At 40.5% G+C, this 20403-nt stretch overlaps 1 protein-coding gene across 8 annotated transcripts in view; it reads left to right on the top strand.

Moving 5' to 3' along the window:
• NBEA (neurobeachin) overlaps positions 1-20403 on the top strand; it is a 776083-nt gene that overhangs the window by 157687 nt on the left and 597993 nt on the right. For all 8 annotated transcript variants that reach the window (XM_074986506.1, XM_074986516.1, XM_074986543.1 and 5 more), the window contains exons 9-10: positions 3900-4097; positions 4985-5118. In XM_074986506.1, coding sequence (XP_074842607.1) covers positions 3900-4097; positions 4985-5118 — 332 coding nt within the window. The remainder of the gene's footprint in view (positions 1-3899; positions 4098-4984; positions 5119-20403) is intronic.

Raw genomic sequence — 20403 nt, forward strand, 5'->3', positions numbered from 1 at the left:
ATTTTGAATTTTCTTTTCCTATCTTGAATTCTGAACCTACCTTACTTATTTTTAATATTTGTGCAGAAAACATAGTGGTGGTATCACCATACCTAAATAATTGGATCTGAAAAACACTGTTCAGTAGACCTCTGACTTAGTGCAAGAAACACAAATCACAATCGCCTAACACAAGTCGAAATTGAGAGTGGTGGGGAACTGGGAACCAGGCTGCAGCCTGGCTTCCAGCTCCCCTCTGCTTGTAGGAGCCAGGAAACTTATCAGGGAGTGGGAATACTTGAGGAAAAGAGTTCTTCTGGAATGGGGGGTTTTGTTTCAAAGGAACCCCCTCTACATGGCTCCTTTTGCTTCCAGAAAAGGCTGTCCCAGAAGCACGATCTCATGGGAATATGCAAATGAAGTGTGAGATATTTAAATCCATGCCTCATTTGAATGTTCTCCGTCACTCATTAGCATGCCCTTTCTGGGCAGTGTAGACATGGCCATTGATTTTAAAGTTAATGATGTTCTTCTTAAGTGATTATTTTCGTTTTGGTTGACTGACAACATTATGACTGCATAAGAAGGCAACATACAATGCAAAGTAATTAGCTGGATTAAATGACAGTCTTTGTTCTTTGATAACAGAAATAGCCAAAGGATTTGCAGTATACAGTCTTATGTCATAATTATTGAATGCTAAAGTTAGTGTACACCTTCAATCTAAGAATTTGTGAGTAATGATCCTGTAACAAAAAAAAAAATCTTGTGAAAATCACCTTTCATCTGTGGTTTTGCAGAAATAATAGTAAAATATTTCATATATGAAATAAAATGAATAAATTAAATCATTAACTTTACAGTTAATCACAATGTTTCATAAGTTTACTGCCAATCACACTGTTTCATCAAATCTCAAATGCAATAGTGATGTGTGCTATGTGATGAAATAACATCCTTTTTGATTAACTTTATCATCCACTTTTGATCTTCGTCTGTGCATATTTCAGCATAATATTGGTCCTTGTACATGGGTAATGTAACTAGGTATATTATTTGATGAGGTCTAGGTAGCATTATCAGCATTACACAGGCTCTTCAATTTAATGATTGCATGCAAGACTGGCTGAGGCTGTTTTCATGTGGAGGTGTGAATCGCACAAATTGAGAAGGACAGAAGGTGGTGGTAAAAAAGTTGCATATGGTGACAGGCCATATATGGTTGGGTTTTATGCAGTTGCAACAATATGCATTTTATTTAGCCTGTGGAACCGATTTAACATACATTTTTAGAAATCATTAAATTAAAATTAAAACTGTATTCCTTTAATGGTAATAATTTCCAACAATTTATTTATTTTTATGGGTATTGTGTTGTACCACTATTTGCCTTCCTGCCTCTGTCAAATGGTAATAGCATGCTAAAGTAGTAAGACCAGTAAAGCTGACAACTTGTTGCAAAAGGAAATGAACATATCTCTTCATACTTGGTCAGTTTGACAGTGTTGCCAGAAAACATGTTTTGAATCAAATAAGAATCACAGTGTAAGACCAAGACAGATTTCCAGTTGTTCCTTAAGAAAGGTTTAACTTATAGAATCACAGAGCTGGAAGGGACCTCAAGAGGTCATCGAGTCCAGCCCCCTGCTCCAAGCAGGATCGACCCCAACTAAGTCATCCCAGCCATGACTATGTCGAGCCAGGACTTAAAAACCTCTAGGGATGGAGATTCCACCACCTCCCTGGGCAACACATTCCAGTGCTTCACCACCCTCCTGGTGGACTAGTTTTTCCTAATACAAACTACTCCTCTCCTTCTGTAACTTCAGCCCATTACCCCTTGTTCTGCTGTCTGTCACCACTGAGAACATTTTCTCTCCATCCCTTTTAGAGTACCCCTTCAGAAATCTGAAGGTTGCTATTAAATCAGCCCTCACTCTTCTCTTCTGCAAACTAAATAAGTCCAAATCCCTCAGCCTCTCCCCATAGGTCATGTGCTCCAGCCCCTTAATTTTCATTGCCCTCTGCTGAACCTGCTCCAGTGCATCTGCATCCTTTGTATCCTGGGGGGTCCAAATCTGGACGCAATACTCTAGATGTGGCCTCACCAGTGATGAATGGGGGGGAACAGCAACCTCTCTAGATCTGCTTGAAATGCTCCTCCTAATGCACCCCAATATGCCATTGGCCTTCTTGGCTACAAGAACACAGTGTTTACTGATATCCCACCTTTCATCCACTATAATCCCTAGATTGGTTTCCGCTGTACTGCTGCTTAGCCAGTTGGTCCCCAGCCTATAAAAATGTCTTGGAATTCTTCTGTCCCAGGAGCAGGACTCTACAGTTCTTCTTGTTGAACCGCATCAGATTTCTTTTGGCCCAATCCTCCAATTTATCCAGATCACTCTGGATCCTGTCTCTACCCACCAACATATCTACTTCTCTCCCTAGCTTGGTATCATCTGCAAACTTGCTGAGGGTGCAGTACAGTCCCTTATCAAGGTCATTAATAAAGGTGTTGCAAAACACTGGCCCCAGAACCGAGCCTGGGGCACTCCACTTGAAACTGACCACCATCCAGATATTGAGCCATTGACCACTACCCATTGGGCCCAACCGTCAAGCCAGCTTTCACTCCGTCTTATAGTCCATGTATCCAATCCGTACTTCCTCAGCTTATGGGCAAGAATTTTGTGGGAGACTGTCTCAAAAGCTGTACTGAAGTCAAGGTATATCATATCCACTGGCTTCCCCATGTCCACAGAGCCACTCTACCTCATCATAGAACCTAATCAGATCCGTCTGGCAGGACTTGCCTCTGGTAAATCCATGTTACCACTCTTGATCACTCTCCCCTCTTTCCAGTGCTCCCAAATGGATTCCTTAAGGATTCCTTCAGTTATTTTCCCAGGTACTGAGGTAAGGCTGACTGGTCTATAGTTCTCTGGATCGTCCTTCTTTCCTCTCTTAAAGATGGGCACAACATTTGCCTTTTTCCAGTCATCCGGAATCTCTCCTGATCTCCAAGAGTCTTCAAAGATAATGGTCAAGAGCTTGGCAATGATGTCTGACTATTTCCTCAGTACCTTTGGGTCCATTGAATCCAGACCCATGGATTTGTGTACATCTGGTTTTTCTAGGTAGCTCTTAACTCGTTCCTTCCCCACTGAAAGCTGCCCTCTACCTTCCCACGCTGCATTATCCCACCTTAGTGTGGGAGCTGTCCTTGCCCATGAAGACTGAGATAAAAAAAGCAATGAATACTTCAGCTTTTCTTACATCATCTGTCACTAGGTTACTGCTCTCATCCAGTAATGGCGATATTGATTGGTGATGCTGAAAAATTATCTTTATTTAACATGGATTGCCAGTCTAAAAAAAGATAGAGATTCACAAATAAAGAACAAGTAACATAAATAAATTTTAGATTATTAAACTTGAATTTTCCTAAATAAAGAAAACTTGAAATAGATGGTATTTTGTAAGATGCTGTATACTGTATTACTGTTAATAGATTTATGTCCTTTTATGATGCATTTTTTGGAATGTAGATTAATTTCAGCCTATTAAAATATTAATGCTGCTGTCAAGAAGAATAAATGATACCAGATGAAACGAGTAAAATGGCATGCAAATAGTAGAATGAAATAAATACTTTGATTTGTTCTTTTAGAGTGCAAAAATGATTCCCCACCTTATCAGTTTTTCATTACCAAAGGTTATAAATTCAAGATGTAAACTTGTGTCTTAAATGTATTAAAATGTTTCAAAAAACATCAGGGAAAAAAAGTCGTTTAATTATAGATTCTGTATTGCTTACCTGCTCTTCCTTCATATAATATAATAAATAGAGTTTGTGACATGCAATTTTTATTATTCATTTAAAATACACACTTTTCAAGTCACTTTTTTTTCCCCAGAGTACTTTCAAATTTAAATCTGAGAGTGACATTCATCTGGCTGAACACCACAAACAAGTTCTGTATGATGGGAAACTTGCAAGTAGTATTGCCTTTACTTACAATGCTAAGGCTACTGATGCTCAGCTATGCCTTGAATCCTCACCAAAGGAAAACCCTTCAATTTTTGTACACTCTCCACACGCTCTTATGCTTCAGGTTTGTTTATATTTGTTTTCATGATATTGTTAATGGAGCTTACAGCAATACAGGCTGCCAAAGTTTGGTTGAACGTCTGTTTCTGATTAGTGATGTTTAGCACTGTATAAATATAACTGTATTTCTCTAGAAGTATCTCGTGTGTAGGCCGAAATCTACTAACACAGAAATTTTGTGATCCCTGCCTAATCTACATCATTTGTATGATAATACTGCATGCTGCTGCCATTGAATTTTCATTTACCATTGTTTAGCTCTAGATTAACATTTGTTTGCTCTTAAAAATGAGTTAGCTATCCTTTTTTACTTGCTACTTTCCCACGTGTTTTGATGAGCGAAAATGATTGATGATGCATTGAAGAAATGTGTGTTTTACGCACGGACCAGTAGTGTATCACAGGGGGTATGTTTTGGACCATTGGTTTAATGCTTGCTTTATTTTCCAGCCCAGTCATTTTGAGTGAAGCACAGGTAATTTAATCAAGAAGTTTGATTAGGTTCAATTTAACATTAAAATTGAGCAAATTAAAACATTATAGAGTTAAAGTTTTTAAAGTATTTTTGGTAACATCTTGTATGCAAAAACGGTCACAGGTAACTTACAGTACAGGTTACCTGTATAGATTGTGTGAAATATAATTTTGTGGTGCTTGTTTACATATTTCGATGACTTAAAGTTATGAAAAGAGATTCTTTTCATAGCATTTAGACTAAATTGAGAGAAAATAAAACATAGTAAATCAGCAGCTGCCACATTTGTCTTTGAAGTGAAATTAGTAACTAGTTTGTGACTATTCAGTATCTGTGGTTCATGTGATAGTGGCAAAATACAAAACAAAAACTGAGAAACGTTTTTTGTCTTTTTTTTTTTTTTTTTTTTAATATAGGATGTCAAAGCTATAGTAACCCACTCAATTCACAGTGCAATTCATTCGATTGGAGGGATTCAGGTTCTTTTTCCTCTCTTTGCCCAGTTAGACAATCGACAACTAAATGACAGTCAAGTGGAAACAACAGTCTGGTAAGCTTCTTTCAAGCAATTTGCATAAAGTCTACTAGCAGCTTTTTTCTTTCTCTTGTGGAAATGTGGTTAATATAAATTCTGTGATTCATGTGCTCTTCTCTTTCTGTTTCTGGGATTAAAATGTTCCTTTTTAAATGGTATTACCATAGATGGTGACTTCTATTGTTTTCTGGGGGGTGGGGGAGGGATGTTACACCCCCACCAACCTCGTGCTCTGTCCCCTCCCCTGAGGCCCTGCCCTTGCTCTTCCACTATGTCTATACTATGAGATTATATCAATTTTAAATTAGTGATTTTTCCAAGTGCCTGTCCTCACTGTGAATTCCATTAGCTCAATTTATGGAGCACTAAGATCGACATATCGAAATCTTAATATTGTAGTTACTTTACAGGTGAAGTGTTCAGTTGAAATTTAAAATTCCGAATGAAGGGTAGTTAGGACCTGCCATGTCCTTAAATCGAATTAGCCTCCAGACTTGTCCCTTATGTGCTCCACAGTGCCCCGCAGTTCCCTGCTCTGGCCTCTTTCATCTCCACTGCTCTCAGGAGCGGAAGAATTAGGCAACAGGAAGACTGTTTCAACTGGGTACTTGGAAGCCCATGTCTGTCCGGTCATGAGAGGCTGAAAAATATTTTTTCTTTTTGTTCGCTAGTAGTGTGGCTGTGGGGTCTGTGGTTCTGTGTATACCCCTGCTAACTGTCTTTTTTTCCTGCACTGCCAGCTGCTGCGCCAATCTCCAGTACCATGTGTCAGCTAGGGTGTGGGTGCGGGTCGTGCTTGGCTGGTAGGACGAGAAACTTCTTTTCAGCCATTTACATTTTCTCCTGCTCCCCACATTCCCTCCCTTCCCTCCTTGAGAGGTGCCATGCATTCTGGAACTTTCCATCGCCCACATCACGTGGCAGCTAGTCTGTGGCTGGGGGTCGTGCATAAACGAGAAACTTCTTTTCTTCCGCTTACATTTTGTCCTGCTCCCCGCATCTCTTCCCCTCTTGGAGGTGCTACACAGTCTGGAACTTTCCTGTACCCAACCGCATCACGTGTCATGACCCCGAACCAATAAAAGGATGTGCTGCGCAAGGTGCCAGGCAGCTTGCGTGTGGTGGAGGTCATGATTTTCAGGTGCTGGCTGTAGTCTGGGGTCTTTCAGCTGCCCGGGGGATGTCTCTGTCAGCGGCCATGATTTTCAGGTGCTGGCTGTATTCTGGGGTCTCTTATTTGCCTGGGGGAATCAGCAGTTGTGATTTTTGGGTGCTTGCTGTAGCTGTGGGTCTTCTAGCCACCCCGAGCCATACGTGTTTCTATGAAGGCAATGTAGTAGCTATACAATTACCACAGTTCTTGAGGTAAGGCTCGCAGTGAGGAATGTTCTTGTACTTAAGGGTCTTTTTTTGGCAGATCCAAACCTGGCTGTAGTCTGAGTTCTTTTAGCCGCCTGGGGTATGTCGCCTTTTGGCAGACACGATTTTCCGTCAGTAGAAAAAAGTACTTTGTCACTAGAGTGGCTGTCCTGTCAGACCAATTTTATTTTGTATGAGCTTTATCCAAAGGCCAAAGAGGCTGGCTATAGTCAGGGTTGTTTAAGCTGCTTGGGGGAAATCTCCCTGGACAGACACGATTTTTGGGTGGTGGCTGTAGCCTTGAGGGTCTTTTAGCTACCCCAAGTTGTAACAGTTTCAATGATTCATTCAAGTTTCAGCATAGCACCTGTGTCTGCTTAGGGTTGTCTTTTCCAGGAGGCCTAAATCCATATCCAGGGCCAAAATTAATCAAAGCCTAGGTATGCTGCTAATAGGGGAGGAGGTGTGGGTCTCCCTGGGCGGTCACAGTTTTTGGGGCTGTCAGACGTCCACTGTCTTTTAGCCATCCCAAGCTGTTACTGTTTCAGTGATTCATTTGAGTTTCAGTATACCACCTGTGTCTACTTAAGCATGTTATTTTAAGGGTCTTTGCCAGGATGTCTAAATCCAGATCCAAGCCTGCAAAGATTCAGTGCTGTTGCATCCCATTTTGAAAAACCTGTTGGCTGGGACAGGTTTACTACCCTTCTCTTCATCTCAATTATAAAAAGCACATCTCTTATAAAGGCAAGTCAGACCCCCATCTGGAAAAAAAAAAAAAAAGAGATGCTTGTTTAACATGGCAGGGGAAAGAAGGGAATGAAATGTGGGAAGATGTCAGATACCCACATCTATTTGCAGGCCACTTTTTTCCCATGATGCACCAGTGAAAAATAGACAGAATGCTATGGGGGTAAGGGAACTGTGGGATAGGTTCTCCCAGCACGCTGCTGCAGCACTCGATTTGTGTGTGGCAGCAATAAGTCGATTTTGCGGAGAGCATGTGGGAAGGTGAAAATGCTCAGAATCGAATGGATAAAACTCAGCGTTAAGAAATGGACTTTAATAAATTTGATTTTTAGCTCATAGTGTAAAGGCTTTGTCTTCCTTGAAGGCCCCTGTCACTTGCTCCACCCTCTCCAAACTGTTCTCCCAGATGTTGAACAGCTAATTTCCAGACCTGCCAAATAGTTGTGATTTGTGGTTGCTGAGCATCATTATTTGTTTCTCTGGGTGTGTGGGCACCAAGGGTATTTATTATAGTATTGCACAGTACCATGCCAAAGAATGTGTTTAAACTAAAGAAAATTCCTTAGGAAATTGAAACTAATGTAGTGTAGTAAATACTTAGCTCAGTCTATCACAGGTGCATTTACAAAATATGTATATTTTGTTATTGCCACAAATATTGTTTAATTAAGATTCTCCTTTAGTTGGCTGCTTATCCCAAGTTAACAAAGGACATGGTTCTGGTGAGTAGATCTGTTGGAGAAGACCGTCACAAAGGGGCGATGTCTACATTAGAGGGTTTTGTCAACAAAACCCAGGGACCTTTGCCAACATTTGGCATCTGCAACCAAAATAGTGAGAACAGCCATTTTTTTCAAATTCAGTTACAAAATGAACACTTCAAGAACCTCAAAGCAAGTGAATATGAGAGATACCTTGATAAATAAATCATATCAATCTGTACTTTGTTACCCTTCTTTTAAGAACAGCACACACACAATGATTTGTATCAGAATGTTCAAGTTACTTTCCCCCTGGGCTGGAGAGAAAATGAAGGCAAGAAAAATGCAGGGAGTAGCAATGTTCTTATCAAACCTCCATGCCTGCCCCTATTTCCAAGCTTTACCACCCTTATCCCGCAAACCTGCCCTCCATCCCCAGGCTTAACCCCTCTCAGAGGGGTTAACTGTCCCAGAGGGCCAGCTGGCAAAACTGCTGCCCCCTGCCCTAGAGATTGGGAGCAAGGATCAGAAACCCCCGTTGCATGAGCTCCGGCCCAGTCTCCTGGGGGCATTAGCGATGGGAACCTTACTACAGGAGTTATTCCCCTCTATTCGGCACAGGTGAGGCCAGATCTGTAATATTGTGTCCAGTTTTGGGCCCCTCAATATAAAAAGGATGTGGATTTGCTGGAGCAGGTTCAGCAGAGGGCAGCAAAAGTGATTAAAGGGCTGGAGCACAAGACCTATGAGGATAGGCTGAGGGATTTGGGCTTGTTTAGTTTACAAAAGAGAAGACTTAGGTGGGATTTAATAGCAGCCTTCAACTTACTGAAGGGGAGCTCTAAAGCGGAGGGTGAGAAACTGTTCTCAGTGGTGTCGGATGGCAGAACAGGGAGTAATGGTCTGAAGCTGAAGAGGGAGATGTGTAGGTTGGATATTAGGAAATACTACTTCACCAGGAGGGTGGTGAAGCATTGGAATGCGTTGCCTAGAGAGGTGGTGGATTCCCCAGCCCTTGAGGTTTTTAAGTCCTGGCTTGACAAGTTCCTGGCTGGGATGGCCTAGTGGGGGTGATCCTGCTTGAAGCCGGGGGCTGGAGTAGATGACCTCCTGAGGTCCCTTCCAGACCTATGATTCTGTGGCCTGGGGAGGGGCAGCTGCACCTTCAGGAGCTGGAAGTACTGAGTTGTCCTGGGACTGGGTATGGGCCTGACCAGCCTCGTTGTTCAGACGAGCTGTTGACAGAGTGCAATCACTGGCTGCCCCAGAGATGCACCACGAGCAGCCCTGGGCTCTGTTCTGGAGGCGGCGACCTGGTGGGTCCCTGCTGGGCTGTACTGGGTGTGCCACAGGTGGCAGTAAAACCACTGGTGCTCACAGCTGTGCTTCCAGTCAGGAAGGACCCAGGCACTGCGCTGCCACAGGGGCTGTGCATCCTGGGCAGTGCTGCTCACTGTGGTGCCCTCCTGGCTGGTGCTGACGGGGACACCAGGATTCAGCTCATGTGGCTGCCGTGCTCTGTGCAACTGCTCCCAGCCCAGCCCTGTCCTGGCTGCTCATGCAGGAGCACCCCCTATAGGCAGCAGCAGCCTCTCCCCGCTGACAGCTCCATGCATTTGGCCCGCTGGGGCTGGGCTTGGAGGCCCAGCGTGGCTCAGACCCCTGCACCCTGGGGAGAGACTCAGGCTGCTGGCTGTGGATGGCATCAAAAATGATTAAGGGGCTGGAACACATGACCTGTGAGGAGAGTCTGAAGGATTTGGGCTTATTTAGTTTAAGAAGAGAAGACTGAGGGGAGATTTAATGGCAGCCTTCAATTTCCTGAAAGGGTGCTCTAAAAAGGATGGAGAGAAACTGTTCTCAGTGGTGACAGACAGCAGAACAAGGGGTAATGGGCTGAAGTTACAGGAGAGGTGGAGGTTAGATTTTAGGAAAGACTACTTCACCAAGAGGGTGGTGAAGCACTGGAATGTGTTGCCTAGAGAGGTGGTGGATTCTCCATCCTTAGAGGTTTTTAAGTCCCAGCTTGACAAGGTCCTGGCTGGGATGACATAGTTGGAGTTGATCCTGCTTGAAGCAGGGGGCTGGAGTTGATGACCTCTTGAGGTCCCTTCCAGCCCTATGATTCTATGATGGTGCCAGGAGGGGGAGAACCTGGTGGAGAAAAGGGACTGTGGTAGAGGGGGGAAGTGTGGGCATGGCTGGGTGCAGCGTCAAGTCCGGAGCAGCAAGCAGGCAAGTTTGAGGTGGGCAGTGGTCAGGTTTTAACCCGGCCTGGCTCCCCGCCCTATTGCTGCTTCCTCAGCGAGGGCCGTCCTTCCTTCCCTGCTGTCATTGCAGTTGGTTGGATGGCAGAAGGGCTCAGAGCCACAAGAGGAGTCAGCGGCAGCAGCACTCATAGATGCAACTGACTCCTTAAACAGCCAAATGTGGCTCCGAAGCCACAGGTTGCTGACCCCTGCCCAAGGCATTCTGTCGACAGTAAAACAACAGAACATAGCACCTTTGTCAACAGCCTTATTCTGCTCCCCATGAGGCATAACGCCTATGTCAATAAGGATCTGTTGACAGAATGCTGGTCTGGACATTCCGGCGGGCCCTGCGTTAACAGACGGGGTTTCTGGAACACTGGACAGCCCTGTTTGCTGTGCTTACAGCTAGCTGTTCTGTTGAGAAAACAGCTGGGCAATCCAGCTGCTCCCTGTTGACAGACCACTTGGCAGTTTGGCTGCGATATATCAACAGAGTTTTTGTTGGAAGATATCTTCTGACAAAATCCTCTGTCAACAATTGGCTGCAATGTAGACATAGCCAGTGTGTGGAACACAAACCTTTTTCTAGGGCTAATTGCAGACAGTGGGGCCTTTGTCCCCCGTCCAGAACACTGGTCCATTTTTAAAGCAGCGCTTTTATGTGTATTATTATAATTAATAGCTGAGAATAACTTCTGTTCATTTTGAATCTTTAGGAAGTGTACATATCGTTAGATTTTTCTGTCCTGTTATCAGACTTTAAGTCTTAGACCTAGAAAATGCATTTCAAGATTAGAATAAATGGGAAATTGGGGATTTTCAGTTATTCAGCAGTTAAATGGTAACTGTGAATGATGGTTGAACTAGTATTTAAATAAAATCAAACAGACAAATATAATGCAGAAAATTTTTAATTTTGTTCTAATTTCCACTATAACATACATTTTCTATATTTTCAGTCTATTTTTAGCAACAAATTCAGTGTGGTATTATAGTGGCAAATTGTGTGCTACCTTTATGGTGACTTCAGAACTTTTCACTAACATTGGGCAATAACATAGAAATTATTTTCAAAAATTGGATATATGATTTTTAAATATTAAGTATATTTTTCCAGTGCCAAAGTATAACTAATCACTGCAATTTTCCTGAAATAATTATGTTCAGTTTGTGTGCCAGCCATATTGAGTTCTTTCAGCTCTGCTCCAATCCCTCCATCTTTTACCCAGACCAGGTAGTTGTATACTTCCATAGGTGGGATACTCACTGATTGCTAAACATAGATTTTATGATGTGCTTTGCGCATGATGAATTTGCTTTGCAGTGTGTGACTGCAGAAGTGAAAAATGTGTGGTTTCAAGTAACTGAAGGAAGTTGTGAATTTATCTGTGATATTTTTAATGGCATAGAAATAAATAAAACGAGCCATTCTACTTTTACAAAGCTTTATATATGACACAACCTAGTAGTAAATTTGTAGTAAATTTAGTAAACTCATGTTGTAGTGAATAAAATAACAAATTGCTCTGATTCTTGTATTTAAAGTGGTAAAATGAAATTATAATGTGAGTCTTAGAAAACGCTTCTTTCTTTTATCTCCCTAATAAAAACTCTAAATTCACTTCAAAGGCATGTATCCATTTGTGGAGTTACTATACCTTTAACTAGCAAGGCATTTGCTCTACGTGATTCAGGCAGTAAATTATTTTTTTAAGATATTGACATTCTCATGAAATTAAATAATTTGATTCCTAGTCAGGGTCTGTGACCTCTTAGAGTAAATACTATGCAAACTTGCAGTCTCTTTCTGAAGAGCAAATAATAGAAAAGCACAAATAGGCAGTGGATTAGGAAGGAGAGCTAACAAAAAATTGAGTGATTGGTACATGATGTAAATCCATTGATTATTCTTTTTACTTTTGAGGGGTTATAAAGGTGGGAAAAGAACTATGGCAGGATAGAGGAGTTAACATAAACAGGGATGTAACAAATGAAAAGAAGAAGCGATGGGACATGGAGAAAAAAGGAACAGTCAGACAGGGAAAGGCATTAGGGAAAAAAAATGTGGCATAGACATTAGGGAGAGTAAAGGTTGCTGTGTGGAAAGCTAGTGATGGAAAAGAGAGAAGGATCCTTCCATATATAACTTTTGTTAATGTTCCATATTTTCTATTGTGTAAAGTTTAAATTCTTTTATGTTACACTTTTTACTGAGCTGAGGTTTCTTCTAAATTTTCACATTTTTTCCTTAATTCAATTTTTAATCTTTGCCTATTTTCTTTGTTAAAAGAAATATAATCATCATATCTATCAAGTGGAAAAAATTTAAACAAAGATTATTACAGTATATTTAACAAATTAACATGCCAGTTTTCTCAAACAAAACAGTTAAGCCCCATCTTCATAACAAGCAATAAGGCCCAAACAGAACAGGTATAATCTTCCTGCAGAAACGAAGTTCAAATGACTCTTGATGTCACCAGAACATTTGCTTAGTAGGAGCAGTTTCTGTTGTCATCTTCCCCCCGCCTTACCGGGTCAAACTGAGTGTCTCGTTTTATAAGTGGGCATTTAGAGCAGCTGGAATGTCTCTTGCCTTGTGTGTTACAAGGATGCCTGATGCTCCATAAGAAATATTTCAGGCATCTAACCTTTACCTTAGATTTTGATTCTTCAGGAAAATACGTTTAATAAAGTAATACCCTTTTGCTATAGCTAAATGCCATGTCACTTTTTTCCAGAGTAAGACAGCTCTGTAAAGACTTATGGTTCCATCACACTTTCTACATTAAATCTTATTTGATTTTAAAATGCTGATACCTTAATGTCCCCCAAAATGATAGCTATAATATAAATAAAATTTTATATTACTGTGATGGGCAATTTTTCCATAGCACACCAATGCCATTCTTATATTTTTTTGTTGCATTTGATATTGTCCCATAACTCTTTCTCTTCCATTCTTGTGAGAGTGGGCCAAATAATGAAATATCCAATAATCTTGATGTCTAAACACTGTAGAGATTCCCGTACTTATCCCGTACTAAACTCATTTGTTGGTCTCATTATAGACTATCCGTCCAGTGTCCCTTTCAGAAGGGGAACACACAAATTGGATGCTAACAATTTTGTCTTTTTCTCTTGCGTCTAGAAGTAAGTAGTTATATAGAAAAGTCTCTGAAGTTTCAATCAGATATTTATCTACCAGCAAGAGAGGTATTATACCTGTATATGTTGTGGTACAGCTGCAGACGCTTTTGATAATATATATTGGCATTATAATATCACAGGTTCAATATTGTTCACCAGTAGTTTTATACTGTATTTGTGTGACTATTGGTATTAATTCAGTTGTATATCTCATCATTGAGATTAATATTGAATTTAACAGTGCATGAAGTGCTGTCTTCTATAGTAACTCAACTCAATCATAAATGACAGGTGATAATTAGATTTTATTGCTTTTGGTGATGATTCAATACTTCTGGAGAAAAATGCTGAAAGAAGTAGGAGGATTTAAATTGTTTGCAAGATTGAATTAGGGTTAATTATTTGAAGGGCAAAATAAGACTTGGATCCAGAGCTTCATACAGAAGCAGAGGAACCCGATCAGAATTGTAAAGCTGTGACATATGTAGGACTTAAATACAATGACTAGAGCTGTAACATTTTTCTAAATACTGATTTTTGACAAAGCAGTGGTGAAATTTTTGCAGATAAATGAATAAAATTCATCCCTTTTTTCAAAGATATCTGATAATAGAATTCTTTTGTATTTTTGCTGAGTCAGTCCACACTGAAAGGATGTTTTGCCTTTTTAAGAGAAGATTATGAATGAAAAAATAGCCTTGTATGCATGTTTCTACTCTTTCTTAATCCATCTCCTCTGATTTAGTTTCCAGTGTTTGCCATGCCTTTGTTAATCAAATATCTTGTAGTATCAGTGATTTTTTTTAGCCTTTTTCTTTGCTTTTTTCTTTGTTCCTGTCTTCAGTTTGCATTTATACCTCTTCTATTGGATAGCTGAGTTTAGAAAGAACAACATGGGGATGAGTGAATACAGGAAACATCATTTGTGTCTCAAACTTTTACCATAGCTTTCTTTTACTCTGTTCTTAACCGTGTTGCTGTAAACTAGCATACCTGTTCTTTTCTGGGTTTTGTAAACTTTTTTCTATTACCAATGTGTACCACACATTGCTGTGGTCCTGCAAATAATGAGAGAGATGCACCCTAGTATGGTTAAATATGGAGGCTGGAACTTTATTTAAAACTATTACTTTTTCTGAGGTAGCCACCCCAAGATACCAAGTTCTTCTATTATAGTTCTCCACTGGCCCTAATGGCCTCAAGTGTGAGTGTATATGAAGGCCAGGCTTCCTCTGCACCATAAAGCCTACCCAGGGTCTCTTTCTGGAAGCTAGTGCTTGGTCCCATCCCTCTTATCTCATGCTGGAGATAGGAGATGAAAGAAGGGTAGTTTCATGAGAACCTGTTTGTCCAAGCCGGTCATTAGTCCTCAAATTGGACTTTCTAATTTAGGAATCATCCTTCCAAAATTGTGACAGTTGTAATTTAATGTCCTAAAACAGACATCTTGAATGCTGGACAGAAGGTAGAAACTCATATAACAGTTCAGCAGTTTTGCTATTTGTGAAAAAGTACTTTTCAGACCCCAGAACAGGATCAGTCCATTCCTTGGCATTAAGGGAGATCCAACAATCAGATTATGGATTTGAAAGGTGAGGCTGAAACAGCCTAAATTGCTGGGTGTCAAGCAGCAGACAGTAACAATCTCCCTCTCACTTCATCTCCAGGTAGGAGCTAATCACTTAGATTCCATTACCACCCAGTCAGTCACTGATATCAGTTGTGGGAGGTCAGGCAACCTTTGATGACTGGATACAGTATATGATACCATTCTCCCTAGCCTGCAGCAGAAGAAAAGGGGACGCGAAGGGAAAGCAGAAGAAGTGTTCCTGTTCTCTTGCCTTCCTCCACACACATTGAAGAAAGTGAAAGAAGGATAATGAACTTAGAAAAGCAGAGGGAGCAAGCATGTGGAAACCAGCCTAGCTGCTTCTGGTTAAGTTTTTATCTTGTACACACTGTGACAGACTCCTTTTCAGTTCTTTAGGGGTTCTGCACTTACGGGTGGCTCCTTGTGGACCTCAGACACTCAGAGGCCCCTTTGTTGCCCTGGGTCTTCCCAAAGGCAAGGGTTTCTTTTTACCGAGGCATTTTCATCATAGTCCTAATTAGAGGTTCAATAGGACCTTCTCCACCAGTCTTCAGTTGCCCTGGTTTGGCCTGAGCTTGGTATCCCCGCAGGAGAAAGGTGGGAGGAGTTCCAGTCCCACCCACTGTCCTGGACTCCAGCCCAGGGACCCTAGGGAAGGAGGGTGCTTGTGGGGCTTTTGTCCATGCCTCATGGCAGTGACATTTTCCTGAACTTTTCACCCACCACTTCCCTCTGGTATCTTGTGGCTGGTGTCACTCAGCTCCACTCTGTTCAGACCTGTTCTGCCTTTCTCTCAAACCTCCAGCCTCTTTCTCTCTGGGCACCACTCTCCCTCCTGCTGCCTGGGGAAAACCTTTTTTTAGGGAGTCTGGAGGCCTTAACTGGTCGTAGGTGCTTGATTGTAAACTGTTGCTGGCTGACTCCTGATGAGTCCCTAGCTGCCCATCCAGCGTGCAGGACTACAGCCTCTGGGCGCTTAGGAGGGGAACAAAAAGGACTTCATCCAGCACCCAAAATGTTCACCCTCTGTTAGGCCCTTGTCAGTTGCAGCCTCTGATCTGCCACAACATGCATAGCCCAGAATGTCTCCACTGCTCCTCAATTAAGTAACAATCAGAAGCATTGGCTAATGGGTTTTAGATGTAATGATTAAATCTGAAGAAGTCTATTTAATTAGCTGAACAAAGGGTTGCTTCCAGATATACACAGCAGGATGACTCATCCAATTCTATTTTGTACTCACTGAGAGGGTACACTAAAACCCTCTAAAAACACATGTACTCTGCTGATTTTGTGCACTAAAAACACAATCAGCACAGTACATGAGGTCCAAACATGACCTCTTCCTGTGGTTTAATCTTACTAATGAAGAAAAGAGCAAAAAGGAAAAAAACACCATCTTAAACCTTCCCCTCTGGCATGATTATTTCTAAAGCAAACCAGATAAACAGGTAGCACCTACTTCGGTGAGTCAGCAAGACTCATTTAAGCCTTCCCCAACATCATTAACTAGTCTGGGTTCATGGATGATATAGTTATCATTGAGGAAAATGAGGAGACGCTAGCAAAAATGGTGCAGGTGCTAAATGAGGAAGGGAATTGGTGCAGACTGATTCTGAGCATAGATGAAACCCAAACAATGGTATTTGAAGCTAAGAAAATATGAAGGAAGATCAGTGTAGATGGGATTGAACTAGAGAACGTAGAGAGGTTCATGTATTTGGGGAGCAATATAACATATGATGTAGACTGTAAGAAGGAAATAGCAACTAGAATAGTGAAATCAAGAGCAAGTTTGAAGGTTATGGATAAGATCTGGAAAAGCAAAGTGATTATCCTAGGAACGAAGCTGAACATTTTGAAAATGTGTGTGCTTAGTAGCATTTGTGCAGGTGTCAGACATAGGTGATAATGAAGGATTCAAAAGAATATTGGCATTTGAGAGGTTTTATAGAAAGAGCCTGAGAATAGGATGGATGCAGAAAGTCATTGATGAGGAATTACATAGGAAGATACAGCTGAAAGAGAACCTACTGCAGAAGTATATAGACTACACGGTTTTCTCTCTGTTACCACTGCAGAAGGTTATAGAACAGAAGATACAGCTATTCGGGCATATTTGCAGAATGAACAATAAACGAAAAATCAAGAGCCTGGTACTCAGCATAATGGATGGTTCAAATAGGAAAGGCAGACCCCACAGAGAATGGATGGATGAGATTGTAGATTGGTGTGGAGGTAGTCTACAGAAACTAAGCCACTCTGCACTGGACAGTGCAAGATGGAAGGAAATAGAGAGAGGCATCAGACACCAACAAGTGCTGAGTCCATTGTTGATGATGATGATGCAGTCACAACCTTCATTACTATTGTATTTGTCAATGAGTTAGAAAAATTAACTCCAGATAGTTTAGTAAATTTGTGTCAAAACTAAATACAGCTTTTAAGTGTACAATACTGTGTCTATTTCTTTTATATTCATTTCCATCTTTTTCAACTAAATACTGATGAATATATGAACAACTTTTGATACAAATGACCAATTGATGCTTTTGTTTCTTCTTTGAGAACTATGAAATGTGAATGAGATCAGTTAATAATAAATCCTCTCCAAAGCTGAGAATCAGTGTGTTTCATGTTTTTCTTCCTTTTACATCTGCTGTTCAATGTACATCAAATTGTTAATGGCGACTGTGAGACATTTGCAGCAGCACTTTATTCTGTTTCCGTCAAAACTAGCTTCTGTAGTCCTCTTACATTCAGCTTCCTAAATAATGTGCAGACCAAATGGACAGTTAACTAAAGTTAAATTTATGGAGGAAATGCGGGTGGGCAGGGAAAAAGTAGAAGAATTTAGGCACAACGTGACTCCTTTTCTCTGAGACAAAGCAGAAAATATCCCTCGAGGTTCATCCGCTCAGGCTTTTATAGAATCAGTTACCACAGAATGTCAGAAAGCAACAGAGGCTGAAATTTCTTTTACTATCTTTGGTTCATTGGTACACTTTGATCTCCCCTTCACTAATTTAGATTTTGCCATGTTTGTCCATTGCTTCATATGTCTACAAAATATAATCATTATTATTAATTCCCCCTTTACTTCTCCCCAGTTCCAATTTATGAAGATTTTGTTATTTGATATTGTTAATGATATGACTGTTCGTTGGTTTTAGAGTGGGAAACAGTATTTAATTTAGACTTTGTTACAAAAAAAAAAGTTGCCTTTTGTCCATTGGTTAACTCAGTACAGACCACAGAGCTGGGATCTATAACAGTTGTAAATGTTTTTTTTTTTTTATCATCATCATCATCATCTCAGGAAGTGGTTTTCACCAACAGAAACTCATGGCCTAATTTATTAGTCTCTAAGGTGCCACAGGACTGCTTGTTGTTAGTTACAAATGAACTATCCTAGTACATGAAAATGTTTCAGGGCCTAAATAGGCAAATAGATGGAATTATACAAGAAGCTCTTTGATTGCATTATATGCCAAAAATTAGGTTTTTGAAGAATGAGGATTGAGACATTCTCAATTTATAAAGTCCATTATTCAAAATCTGTTGTTTGATTCTAAGCTGCCAAACTTATGTTTAAATGGTGACATTTCTAAGTAGCTTTTTGGAAATGATTTCACCAGAAAATGATTTAGGCACAAGGGCTAGGTCTACACTACGGAGATCTTTTGAAAGAAGCCCTTCCAGAAGATGTCTTCCAAACGAACTTCTTTTGAAAGAGTGCATCCACGCACAAAAAAGCAGATCAATAGAGTGGTCTGCTGTTTCGAAAGAGAGCATCCACACAGCCCCTGCTCTTTCAAAGGAATGGGACAGGGATGATAATATCAAGTGCCCTGAGGACTGCTCTTTCAAAAGAAGGGCCTATAGAGTGTCTACACGTGTTTTCTTTTGAAAGAAGCTTTCAAAAGAAGGCGTGCTTCCTGAAACAGGAGAGGAAAAATGCTTTTAAAAGGAGCACCGTGTTCTTTGTTTTCTTTCAAAAGAACACTTTTAAATGTAGATGCTCCTCAGGATCATTCAAAAGAGCCCCCTTCTTTTGAAAAATCTTTTGAAAGAACTTGCTAGTGTAGACACCTCCAATAGGGAATCATATTAATCACAGATTTCTGAATTGGTTTTTGTAATGCATATTTTCAACAAATTGCCTATATAGAAAAAAACAAGTGCACATGTAAAGCTCATCTTTGTCTTCCTGTTGAGGCCAGAAGATATTCCCATCACACACACTTTCTGAGAAATATCTCCACGTTTCTGATTAAAAGCTTTCTTACCCTTCCAAGAATACATTTGTTGACGTTTTTTTTTGGGGGGTGGGGGGCAGGAATTATAGTAGTTTACTACTGTAACCAGTTACAGGTATTAATCATGATAAAGTACGTGTAATTGTTCTGAGACTGTTACCTCCGTTACTTGCTAATTGTAGAATAAGAGGTGTAGCATCATCCACTGAAAAGTGTGGTAGTTTCCCGCTGTGGATTGAAAAGTATTGCTGGAAACACAATCTCATGTCCTGAGATGACTAGATTTGTATCAGAAATCAGGCCATCTGTTTTCTTTTGCATTAGTTTACATTTATACCTGCCATTGTGTATGTTGTATATTGTAGCTGTTGTGCAGACAACCTGATGTGTTCTAGATGGGACATGGTATAGAAGTGTGTAGGAATGGGCTGAAGTATCCTTTATATTTGCCTTTGTATCTAGGGGAATTGAAAATAGGCAAGAATGGAGAAAAAATTTGTATGGCAGTGTACAGAATTTTACAAGTTTAATGTGACTCCTGAAGCAATCCGATGCATTTTAGTTCATGGTAAGTTTGTTAAATCGTGTTCAAAAAATGTTCTTCTTGGGAGATGGCCTAAACAGTATTACTTCTGTTGTGTCAACAGAAACCATGTATAAAGCTTATTTTTTGGCTTCATGGTTCTGCTGATGAAATAAATTTTATACTACTTTAAAATTTTCAGTTGTAGCTCATTTGCTAACATTTTGAAGGTTGACTTAATAAAACTGTTAGTTTGACTAGCTTTAGAAATACAGTGTTCAAAAACTAGAGCCTTAATTCTCTGATGAGATGATCCTCATCTTGTCAAACAAGAATTCAGTGCCAGAGATATATTTCAGTGTCTGAGAGAGATTTATTATTTATTCTAGTACTAAGTATATGCTTGGTAGGGAAAGTCAGTCTCAATAGATGTTAAAGGGGAACATATGTGTGGGCTGGTTGAAAGGAGGAAACATTCAGATTTGTGTAACTGTTGGATTCTTCAATGGGCAGATACTTCTTTCCATAATATGAAACACGGTAGATTATTTATAGTGTGTAAAAGAGGAATGGCCTGTCTGTCCTCTTTTTTTTTAATATTTTGGGCAGAAGCTGTTACTTAATGTAGTCAGCTCCTTTCCCAAGCCAATGACTGAAACATACGTTCACAAAACTTCTACAACAAACTCAGGGCAAGCATGTAATTTTTCTGTCC

This window comes from Carettochelys insculpta, chromosome 1 (genome assembly GCF_033958435.1).
Source record: "Carettochelys insculpta isolate YL-2023 chromosome 1, ASM3395843v1, whole genome shotgun sequence".
In the NCBI taxonomy this organism is placed as follows: Eukaryota; Metazoa; Chordata; order Testudines; family Carettochelyidae; genus Carettochelys; species Carettochelys insculpta.